Source organism: Neltuma alba, unplaced genomic scaffold (genome assembly GCF_004799145.2).
Source record: "Neltuma alba isolate B1F8T4 unplaced genomic scaffold, ASM479914v2 tig00003186_pilon, whole genome shotgun sequence".
Lineage (NCBI taxonomy): Eukaryota > Viridiplantae > Streptophyta > Magnoliopsida > Fabales > Fabaceae > Neltuma > Neltuma alba.
In genome coordinates, this window is record NW_021633177.1 from 706,387 (window position 1) to 718,447 (window position 12,061).

Sequence of the window (12,061 nt, forward strand, 5' to 3'; positions counted from 1 at the left end):
TGATGATATCTCGGAAGAACTTTGTCTCAGTTTAAAGTGGATTCTGTGCTCTTCAAAATAGTTTGAAAAAGCATGCCTATTAATAATTTATTTATGAATAATTTCACTTTACAAATGTATAATTTAAAAAACAATGAATGTGTTACACCTCTTATTCAAAATTAATTATATTCACTATTTATTAAATTAAATAATCATCAATAAATTGTAAAATCAAAATGTACGAATAGTCAACAAAAGATTCAGTCCTTCAAATTCAGATTCCATAATGCATTTTTTGACAACTTTATTGAAAGGTTCCCTTTTGAAGGATGGTTATTATTGGCATTTTTTGTTTTTTCAGCAAATCTAACACCACGCTCCCCCCCCCCCCCCCACCCAAAAAAATTGATCCTAAAATCCAACACCACGCCGGGTAAGTGGCAAAGGAGTTCCAATCCGAGTCGGGTTTCTGATCGGTTGACGGAACAAGCCCGATTACTGGCTGATCCGATTGTCCACATTTGTCGTGACCGTCTGGTCAGAACCCCTTCATTAAAAAAAAAAAAAAAGTCAGTGACAGCGCCTGGCTTCGCACGTGATGATGCCTAACCTAGGAGCCAATTGGGCTAGGAAATTCAGGGAAGTTTTCAAAACAATTTTTCTTTTTAATATATTTCGAAGAAGAAAAAAATGCTCGTCTTCTTTGCTTTGATTTAAAAAAAAAAAAAACCTAAAAATAAAAAGCTTTCACGGAGGACAAGACGAGGTCGTGAAAAAAACTCAGGAATAGGGAGGAGAGTGCCGAGCTGGAGACAGGGAAAGCCCCAATTTGACTCTGAAGAAAGAATATTCTAGAATTCAGGCGACAAAGAATGGCTGCAGCTTCTCCTTGTTAGCTGAGAGTCAGAGCTAGGGTTTCGATTTGATCGACAAAGGTGAACCCGGTGTTACAATTCTCTGCTTTCGTTTCTCGCTGATTTCCTCCTTACTTCTTTTGCTATCGATTTGATTTGGTTTCTAGATTCTGCTTTATTCATTACTTATCTCAGCATTTTAATTACATCAAATTACGCATTAAGTCTGTTTCATTTTACAATCTGACACACCCCTGTCGAGCAGACGAAGTTTTGATTTTTAAGGGGTTTCCACATCTTTAATAGAACGTACAATTCTAGGGTTTCGCTCTATTTGTGTACGACAATAGCTTCTACCATTTTTGAATTCACTTGCTATTCTTGTTTAAAATTAGGTGACAATATTGTGTTATATGACAAGATTTATTTATTTATTTTCATAAATTTCCCTTTTTTTATTTAATAATGGTATTATTTGTGCGGGGTTATAATTTTAGCTCTGAACTGGTGTTCTCAGTGAAGTACTATTTATTCAGCGATTGTGATTGAAAAGTTGCATTTTTAATTTAATTGAAATATTGTACCAGTCCTTCAAGTGGCTGTTAATCTTAGTATTGATATTGGCCATTAGAAAAATAAAATTTGCTTTTGATTTTTAACTTCTGCTTTAGTCCTTGTTTTCTCTTGTCTCCCCTCTGGAAGGGTGTCATTTGCTTGTAATTTGTTGGTGATAGCAGATAGGTTGGCTTGGCCTGTTTAAAACATCTCAGAATCCATTCTTCTCCCACAACAGAATTAGAATTGGAAAATTTCAAATTTCATCTGTATACTAGGCTGTATTTCTTGTATGTAATTGGCAACATTTTTCTCCTGCCACGGTTTTTGATGGATTTTGATGAAATATCTGTGGTGATATGTGAATTAGGCTACTGATGATTTATTTTAGTTATTTTTATTCATCGACTATGACTTAATGAGGCATTGGGATTTTCTTTCCTTTTGTTCAAACTTTGTTGTTATTGTTTGTTATAAGAATTCGAGGCATTTGTATAGTATGAAATGGATTGTGATGCACTTTGCCCCTTTGACTCAATTGAATGCCTTCCAAATGCATGTAGATTACCTTCAGACTTGTATTCAGATTAGTTTCAACTCGCCGATGCATACACACACATTTCAGTGAAACTGAATACATTGATCATCAACCTTCTTTCATTCTGTTGATCAGAATCACCAAATCAATCAATGAAATTTCTATATGATAATCGATCTGTAATTCTGTATTGTCATCATAATAGCTCAATAGACACATGAAAGAAAGGTGGACTGTCACAATAAATTTCATCTGTCTGTGGTTTATTAATATTTTAGTGTTGAGCTGGCTTATTATATATTGTTGTGCTTTGTCTTTCATTTGCAACTTTCTTACTTGTTCAATTGTGCATATATTATCGTTACTTAAGTGAGTTTTCTATTGGAATTATGTTGAGTAGGGCTGGAGAAATAGCCAAAAGTTAGCTGACTTAAGCTCTGGAAGCTTGTGAATGATTGAAGAGAGTTAAAACTGAATGATAGTGGTAGTAGCTGGAAAAGAACGGAAAGTATGAGCATTATGTTACACTAATGATCATTCAGAGTAAGTTAGTCTTAAGCTGTTGATAATCTGTTGACATAATTTATAAATATGAATCAAACTTGATGTTCATGAATATTGTTTGAGCATCAATTTAGTCATGGACTAGTCTGTTTATCATTTAAACTGGCTAAAAATTTCTCTATCAATGAAATGCTGTAGCAGGGTGGCTTATGCACTAGCTTGATTATTAAAATCGCCCTTTTATGTTAATTGAGCAAGATAAGAAGTCTCAAACTTGATGTCATCTGTTGATCGATATCAATAGGAATGGGGGTATCGTTGCCCTTGTATTATTTTTAGCTTTTTCCACAATTAGCTTTTGAAGTATACATTAGGCATGTATGAGTTTCTCACTGTCTAAGTTCACTTTAAGTGTAGCCACTACCAGCAAAGAATAAGTAATTACAATCGTGATGCTGATGTTATATCAACTAACCTAGCATCTCTTAATGAATTGGAAATGATATTATAACTAAGATTATGCTGTTTGGCCATCTCAGATTTTGGTTTTGTGAATATATATATATATATATATATATATATGGAAATGAGTCCTCTTCAGTCGCTACAAATGCCCAACTTTGAGAACTTTTTGTTTTCCTGTTATATAGTTGAATACGTAAATGTAACTTGAGGGCTTTTGTGCTTGATTTTGTGCGTTTGATATATTTTGCCTTGAGTTTGTATGCATACTTTGGGGGTTATGTTTGGGAAAGAAACATAAAAAACACAAACTTTTCCCCCCATTTCTCAATATGCTGTGGAAGCTGTCAAACATGCTAATGTGTAAAGCTTCCATTGAATGCTTTAGCTATGCAAGTTATCTTAGTCAATAGGTTAGCCATAATTTCATATTCATCATATAAATGACTTATATCTCAAGAGAACTCAATGACGCATCATGTAGTTACTTTACAGTCGGTGGCAATCAAATTGGTGGTAACTTGGGCCTGGTGGAGAACTCTCGTCTGAGACCTAGGGGTAGATATTATGGGGGTCAGAGCTGTGGATAGTTGATACAAGTCAATGATTTTACCTTAGCTAGTTTCTGAGTATCCCAAAGTGAATTAATTGGAAACAAAGAATATGGCCATATGTTTCAGTATCAAGGGCAGGGCTTGATATGGTATCTTATAAATGCTATGGAAGGAATCATTAGCTTAAATCAGGTTTTGAACCGTTTTTTCCTATCTCATTTCATGTCTTTGAATATTGACCCTTGTGAATAAGTCATTGTTTATTCATGTTCTTGCTTTCGATCTATATGTCGTGAAAAACTGTTTGTTGTGTCTTGTCCACTGTATTTCTTTCAGATTCGATTGAGATTAAACCTTAAAGGATGAGTGGGGTGACTTGAATGTTAGTTTCTTGATGTCATGTTATCTTATTTGCATCTGATCACTTGCTATTTGCCCTGAGTTTTGCGAAGCTTTCTGGCTGAATGAAACTGTTAGATATGCTACCATAGTTGGTCAGCTTGCATCTCTAGATTTGAGGACTGAACAGTATGTATTTCTTATTTGCTGTTGGTTTATTTTTATTGTTATTGTCACTTGGGTACTTGATTTGTTGTGTGTTCTGATTTCTTGCTCGGATTCTGGATGAAATTCCCCTTCCCCAAATGAGTGTGTCTACATATGTAAACTCTGCAGAACATGATTCACCAAAATGCTTATCTACTTTGTTATCAATCTTTGCAGTGCTTTGGAACGTTTGTTCCCAAAATCCCTTGATGGTTATTAATGGAAGAAACGGTCTTGTCATTTCAAACTGATGTCACTGATGCTCTGAGAAGGGTCATGTGAAGCAGAATGACACTCGAAGATTTCTTTACCTTGACTGAGATGAAAGATGGCCTCACAGCCCCTACTCGAGTGCAGGAGTTGGTCTCTGTGATGCAGAAGGAGAAAGATTGTGGTGATAAGAATGTTGGCGATGCAATGAGGCAGTGGGCTGCTGTTGCAAGCACTATTGCTGCGACAGATAATAAAGACTGTCTTGATCTTTTTATTCAATCAGAGGGGCTTTGGTTCATTAACAGGTGGTTACAGGATGCTCAAAGTGTTGGTGACACAAATGAAAGTTTCATTGAAGAGTCTATTACTGCACTGTTACGAGCAGTTCAAAAGTTGCATCTAGACTGTGAGAAGTCAATGTCATCAGGGATTTGGGTTACTGTGAAAAATCTTCTTGGCCATCATAGCTCTAGGGTTCAGGATGGAGCAAAAGTATTATTTGACAGCTGGAAGGTGGGTGGAAATGGAGAAGCTGATTCTCATGATATGGACCTTGTTAGAGTTGATAATGAGAGTGACAAGATTGTTGGGGAGGAAGGTCAACCATCTGCTCTGAATGAAGCCAATAATGAAAATGATCGTACATCAGGACTCGTTGCTGATGAGAAATCTCCATTGAGAAGCACAGGCAGTCTACAACCAGAACGGAATGCTAGTGTACAAATACAGAGTTCTAGTAGTAGTCAGCTCCATTCCTCTGGAAGTTTGGATGGTGAAAACATCAAAGAGAGATCACCAGACCATCTTGCTAACGTTTCAACTTCAACAAAGGAAGAAGCTGGTCCTACAAAGGAAGAATCGCCTTCATGCACTGTGAGTGAGACCCCTTCAGCTGGGTCCCATAGCTTTCCTCATCCAAAGCAAGGTAATTTTGAAGGAAAATCAGATGTGAAGACTTCAAATGATTCATCCAAATTGGAGAAGCAGGAACTAAATTCCAATGGTCCTCTAGAAAAACTAGGAGTTGCAGAGATTTCGTCGGGGTTAACAAAACCAGGGCCTGGACCTATTCATATGGATGCTAGTGAAGCAAAAGCACCAGAATTTGTGGATGAACCTGTTTTACATCATAATGTTGAAAACAATGAGGATATAGTCTGTCATAATGCCACTGCTGCCAGTAGCATGAAGACACATGCATCAGATAGGAAGAGTGGGGTTGACGATACTAGAGCTCTCAAGTCTAGTAGTCCAAAACTTCCCAAGGCTGCAGAAAATGATGATGGCTGTTGTACCAATGCATTGCAGGAACCATCTGTAAGTGGCGGTAACTTGGGAAAGCCTGAGGTATTTGATATGTCTTTCTCCAGAACAGAATATACTAGTGCTATAAAGGAAGATTCAGGGCATATTAGTAATGAAGGCAAGGAAACTTCAAATGTTTCTGATCCTATTAAACCACGAAAACATCGTAGAAGCCCTAATATGATTGACAGGAAAACTTCTGATATTGAACTTGATTATGGTATTGTTGATGCTTTAGAAGTTGCACGACAAGTTGCTCAAGAAGTTGAACGGGAGGTCTGCAGCTCTTCTGAGAAAATCTCAGGAGGAGGAACTGGGCAACCACACAGTCCCGATTCTGTTGGAAAAGATGATGCCTCCACTTGTGTTGAGCCTAGGGAGGTCCCATCCAGACAAAGTTACTCTGCTGAGGTAGGTTCTAAGGAGGAGAGGCATGCTAATATTTCAGATGATGTTGAGGCTGAGATAGGATGCGTTCCTGATGTGGAGTCCTCGCATGTGACTGAATCAGCTTTAGATCCTGGAGGTAATTCAGAGAAAAATCTCTGTGCTTTTGATCTCAATGAAGAATTTGGTTCTGATGATATGGATAATTCTGCAAATGTAATGTCTACACCGATACCCATTGTATCTGCTTCAAAGCCTCAAGCAACTCCTGGGTTGCCTGTGGCCCCTTTGCAGTTTGAGGGGACTCTTGGATGGAAAGGATCTGCTGCAACCAGTGCCTTTCGTCCTGCATCACCTCGTAAAAACTCTGACAGTGAGAAGAATATTTCCATCAGTGGGAACTCTGATATTTCCAAACAAAGGCAGGATTGCCTTGATATTGATCTGAATGTTGCTGAGAGTGAAGATGGATTGGGAAAACAAGTTGCTGAGTCGTCTGGGCTTCCGTCTGGTCAATCTTCAGCGGAACTTAGTCCTATGAGATCAAGGAGGCTTGAATTGGATTTGAACAGTGTTGGTGATGATGCTGATGCTCAACCTTCAGATCAGAGGACGGAGGGACAGCTCTTATGTAGCAGAATTGGCCGTTGGAGCCCGTCACCTGCATCATCCACATCGTCAATGCAGCCTTCTGTCAGAAACATTGATTTGAATGACAGGCCATACCTTCAGACTGATTTGGTGGACCAAGGGCCCAGTAAGTCTCCTCATATTATAAATGCATGTGGGGTTACTAAACCAGATGCGCCTGTGATCTCTCTCTTGGGTACCAAAGTAGAAGTTGGTAGGAGGGAAACTAGGCCTTCTCCAAATGGCAAAGCTACGGAGTCAGCAATTGATCTAACAATGTCAAGAGATGGTGTGTTAGGGATGGGTTCCACAGTATCTTACAGCCATTCACCTGCATTCGGATATAATGGGTTAACAACAGTTTCTCCTTTGTCTTTTTCATCTGCAATGTATGGTTCAGGTGGCACAGTTCCATACATGGTGGACTCAAGGGGAGCCCCAGTTGTACCTCAGGTGGTGGGATCTTCCCCGACTCTCCTGTCGTCTTACTCCCAGCCTCCATTCATGATGAACGTGACCGGTGTGCAACTTGGTTTGAATGGGGTTGGGCCTTCACGTCCTAACTTTGACCTGAACTCTGGCTTCACGAATGAGGGAGGAAATAGAGAGGCATTGACTGCGAGACAATTTTTCTTTCCTGGTCAGAACAGGGCTATAGAAGAGCAAGTGAGGAACATTCACCAGCCCTCAAGTTCTGGGGTTGGTGGGAAAAGAAAGGAACCAGACAGTGGTTGGGAAACCTACCCGTTCAGCTACAAACACCCGCAACCTCCATGGAAGTAGATCCTAATTTATCTGATATGTTTATAAGCACGCCCTATCAATTGATGCTTATATAACTTAAAACCTCGAGTAGGGTTGTCTCTTGGCATCCTTCACCAGGAGAGGAACCAGAACTCAATAATAGATGGAGGAAGGTGGATGTAATATGACTCGTGAGATCGATTGTCAAAGGGAAATTTAGGATTTTTTTTTTCTTTTTTTCGCCCCCCATTGTTTTATCTTTCCTGCAGTTTCATCATAGAAGGGTCGGTGCAAGAACAGTAGGCTTGGTACATGTAGTTGTAATTTCTCCTTCATATGTCAAAGGAATATATAGGTAAAGTATTCCCTTTTCTTGTTGTCAAGTGGAGCTTCAGTGCATAACCACAGCCGTAGGTGATTAATTATTAGTGAGGGTTGTCGTTATTCAAAGTAATAACCTGTAAAGAGAGAGAACGGAACAAGGCCCCCCTCCTGGCAGACTTTCCCGTTTCAAATTTTTCTGATTGCTTAATTTGCCCATCCTAACTCAGCTTCCTTTAATTGTTTGGCTACTAGCCTCTTTTATAGAAAGTCTTGCGGATATGATATTCTCTTTGCCAATGGAAGCTCTCAATCTTAAAAAGCTCTTCCTTCTTTCTTTTTTTTTGTTTTTTTTCCAATGTATCCCTTTCTACATGCCAGTGGACTACTGATGATTTTGCAATAAATTAATTTGTGATGGATATTTTATGTATATTGGAAAATTGATTGTAAAAGAGTGTAACAGCATCGCATGATTGATGAATAGGGCCTGTAGTGATTGTTGCTTAACGATTTATAATCCGCTGTCTAATTGGTTAATCTGGATTCTGGAGAGAGGATGAGATCCCAAGGGCGACGGGCGAGTATTTCGATGGTGGAGACAGTGCAAAGAAATCTCCATGGCTGATAAATCTGAAGTCGGAAAATATTAAATATTCTTCTTGATATTCAATTTGCTTTTAAATATAAGATCTTTATTTATTTTGTCTTTCATATTTATTCATTTTTTTAAATAATGTTTATAGTAGCTGCACGTGTTAAAGGTTTCATCAAATAATAATTATAATTAATACATATAATTAACAAAGATATTTTAGAAAAGACTAGTTATTTATTATGAATAACTAATTTCATTAATTTTTGTAATCTACTTAAATTAGTTAGGAGGTAGTATTAACTATTAAATATGTCAACGGAAAGGAAAGACGAGTTTTAGAAGGGACACGCGGTGAAAATAATAAAGAACATGTTATTGGTAGATAAACTTAATTAGAACTGAAGCGGCCACTCAATGCTCAGTATGATCTCATTCACAGGACAAAGAGAGAAAACATTTATCAATTTTATTTATAGGGTATTAGGAAAAAAATTTTATATAAATATATAATTTTACCTTTCATTTATTATTGTATTAACTTTGTTTACATGATATATATTAAATAGAAATAAAGTTAAAACAATTATTAAATTTTTAAATGAGAGTTAATAAAGTTTAAGAATTTTTTTTATATATATAATATATATTAGAAATGATTTGTAAATAAGATTAAAAGAATACAGCTAAAACTAAAACGTCATCAGTTTCGAACTCAGGAAGCACGTGAGTAGAACTATGCAGTGTTGAACAAATTAAAGCAAGAACGTTCTTCTAAATAAACATAAACTCAAGTACTAACTCCGGTTATTAATACGTCCAAGTTATCACTTTCTCACACATCATGTGCTTGAACTGTGCATATTATTCCATCCCTTACGTTCGGCATGTTGGGTACAAGGTAATTGGGAAATGAAAAAAAAAAATTAATAAACTCGGTTCAAAAAATTAGAGAAACAATTTTAATTAAAAAAAAAGATGTAAGTTAAAATAATAAGAAAGATTAATTAAAAACTTTAAACCCTACTTATTCAAGTCTTTAAGTTGAACTTAATTATTAAAAAAAAAATTTTCCTTCCCTTCGCCTTCTTCCCCTTCCTACCAAATGCCTTGCTAAAGGGCAACAAAAGTCTCACAACAACAATAATAATAATCCAAAACAAAAAAGTCTCGTGAATCTAAGGAATACGTAAGGAATCCGCAAATAATAATAACAATAAATAAGTGATTCAAATCTACAAAATTTAAAACACATCACGAAAGTACTGTTGCCCCATGAGAGCAATCACAAAATTTATGAGCATTCTGAACGGTACACCAGTATGATCATTAGCGCAATATAATCAAACTAAGCATACCATTAATTAGTAAAAAAATATATTTGTTTTGCTTACTTAAAAGAATTAGAAATAAATATATTAAAGTTGCACATATATATATCTATTGTTTCAATAATTTATAAACTTTTATTCATCTAAAACTTAAGTCGCTCAAATTTTATTCAAATCCTATATTTAATTCAGTTGAAAAACCTAAATATGCATACCATAACAGATGTTACTTAAAAAATAATTTCACATATAAATATCTATAATTCAGCGATCACCGTGTAATGATTTAAGAACTAATTGGCTCAGAGTTTAAGAAGTCAAAAACAACAAAACAAAAAGAAAGCACGCCATTATGCATCTCTTCAATCCATATTCACACATCCTCTTATTACCAGGCTGTTACTTTATCACATTTCTGTTTCATTACTACTTACTCTTTTGAGCTTTTCCTTTATCTCTGGACCACCCCTAACAGATCATTCTATTTTATTCTTTTCTCTAGGATAAAGCAAAAGGTTTAAGTTGGAACATTTGATATAAGTCGCTTTACAAATGAGAGATTACGTGTAATATATATATATATATATATATATAGAGAGAGAGAGAGAGAGAGAGAGAGAATAAAATCATACCCATAGACCTGTTTTTGCCTTGTGTTAGCTGATGAGTCAAGCATCATTAGCCACCAGCAATTAGCAGTTTAGAATCACACGACTTCACCCCCTTCGCCAACCCTATTTTTTTAATCGAGCTTCCATATGGATATGCTTGACGCAAACAAATTAAAGCCTCTGAACTAATTTCAATATATATATATATATGTACACAAACCTTGGCCCCTCTGAATATTAGTCCTTAATATAAAAACTAATTGATTAATTTGAATAAATTAAGAAAATTTGTTAAGTTAATTATTTATAATAAATAGGTATTATTTTTCTTAAAATATCATACTAATATAAAAACTAATTGATTAATTTGAATAAATTAAGAAAATTTGTTAAGTTAATTATTTATAATAAATAGGTATTATTTTTCTTAAAATATCATTGTTAATCATGTATATTAGTTAGAACTATTATTTGATGGAATATTTAATATATACAATTACTAAGAGGACTACTACAAAATAAATTGGGATCTTATATTTAGGACTAAATTAAAAATATAAAGATATTAAGAAATGGAGGTAGTATATCATAAGTGGGGAATGCTTAAAGCACCTTAATCTCATCCTATTTATAATTAACAAAAAATACACCGACAATCCAAAATATCATATAATTTGACATACTTACAGGGAGGGAATAAGAAGATAATCTTTCTTCCTCTTTTTATTTTGCTTTTTGTTTTTGTTTTTGTTTTTACCGTTCGTCTTCACGAAGGAATGTGGTGGTGGGGAAGCCTGAACCGGATCTGAGACGCCGGCGACCGGACCGCCACTCCATGCCAGCAGATACCGCCCTTGCACGTCTGATCATGGTGAGGGATGTTGTGAGGTTGACGGTGACGAGGGGTTTGATCCCGCGGGAATGCATACGTGGCCTTACGTGACACGTCCCACGTCAGCGTGGCCACCAGGATGAGGGCCACCACGGTGGTCGACACCATCATAACAAACCAAGTGCTCAAGCTTCGCCCACATACTAGCCCGTAGACTTTGATTCCGGCGATCACCGCCACGTAGATCGTCATCAAATTTCCCGCCACCGTATCGGACACCGCCATCGACCAAGCAGAAGAAGATGATGATGATGAAGACCAAGAGATAAAGAGTGTGTGTGTGTGTGTGGGGTAAAGCAATAGAGGCCCCGCGAGCAACGCAAATCTTATATATAACGAATCGTTTCGGGAATGTTGAAGTTTTTATTATTACCTAGGACGGGGTCCCAATTCCTGAATTTATAAAAACGGCCCTTATCGTTGGGTGAAGTGAATCACATCATTATCATCAACTAGGGCTTATCTTTGCCTCTCTTTTTTTTTTTTTTCCTTCTCAAAGCTCTTTCGGCTTGGCTAGAGCAGAGCTTATCTTCACTCCCTCTAGAATTGGAAAGGCTGGTAGTAGGGGTAAACTGTGTTACCCTTCACCCGCCAATCTGTCCTGGTCCAACCACGTAACTCCACCTGTCCTTCAGTTCTCATACGTGGTTCATCACTAGTGTTTGGCTTTTTTTTTTTTTAATTCCATTGATAAAAAAAGTTGAAAAAGAAAAACACACACTTGTATTTCGTTTTTATGTCCAACAAGGCAAAAACTGAGCACCACCGACTGTGGGAAGTTGGTGCATACTTTCTTATCCTTTATCTATTCAATTATATTTTTTTAAAAAATATTTTTATATAAATATATATATATTCTTTTTTTACTGATTATATTTTGTCTCGTATCAATGACACGTTGCTTAAGTGACAACGCTAATCATTATTCGTCCAAACTCGAGCTTGACCTAAGCATGTTTATGTGCTATATGTTTAATTATATAAAATAAAGAATTACATTTTATCTGAATTTAATAATTAAATCTGCCCAAAAATTG

At 36.4% G+C, this 12,061-nt stretch overlaps 2 protein-coding genes across 4 annotated transcripts; one reads left to right on the forward strand and one right to left on the reverse strand.

Moving 5' to 3' along the window:
- The first annotated feature begins 694 nt into the window (after nt 1-694).
- Nucleotides 695-7,806, forward strand: LOC114740634 (uncharacterized). Of its 3 annotated transcripts, none has more exons than XR_003739701.1 (2): nt 695-917; nt 2,330-2,482. XR_003739701.1 is itself a non-coding variant. In XM_028928821.1 (2 exons), exon 2 carries the CDS (start codon nt 4,284-4,286, stop codon nt 7,311-7,313), a length of 3,030 nt encoding a protein of 1,009 aa, XP_028784654.1. In that variant the 5' UTR covers nt 712-917; nt 4,173-4,283; the 3' UTR covers nt 7,314-7,806. The 3 variants fall into 3 exon arrangements, 2 of the variants coding, with proteins under 2 accessions (XP_028784654.1, XP_028784655.1); XM_028928821.1 differs by lacking the exon at nt 2,330-2,482 and adding an exon at nt 4,173-7,806 and having other exon boundaries at nt 712-917; XM_028928822.1 differs by lacking the exons at nt 695-917; nt 2,330-2,482 and adding exons at nt 3,393-3,641; nt 4,173-7,806.
- Nucleotides 7,807-10,699: 2,893 nt separating this feature from the next.
- Nucleotides 10,700-11,307, reverse strand: LOC114740621 (uncharacterized). Its single transcript, XM_028928803.1, has one exon. The coding sequence runs from the start codon at nt 11,247-11,249 to the stop codon at nt 10,899-10,901; it is 351 nt and encodes a 116-aa protein (XP_028784636.1). The 5' UTR covers nt 11,250-11,307; the 3' UTR covers nt 10,700-10,898.
- Between the last annotated feature and the right edge of the window lie 754 nt (nt 11,308-12,061).

Bases quoted from the DNA above. Each gene is read 5' to 3' on its own strand.
- LOC114740621 (XM_028928803.1), bottom strand. From the start codon at position 11,249: ATGGCGGTGTCCGATACGGTGGCGGGAAATTTGATGACGATCTACGTG.
- LOC114740634 (XM_028928821.1), top strand. From the start codon at position 4,284: ATGACACTCGAAGATTTCTTTACCTTGACTGAGATGAAAGATGGCCTC.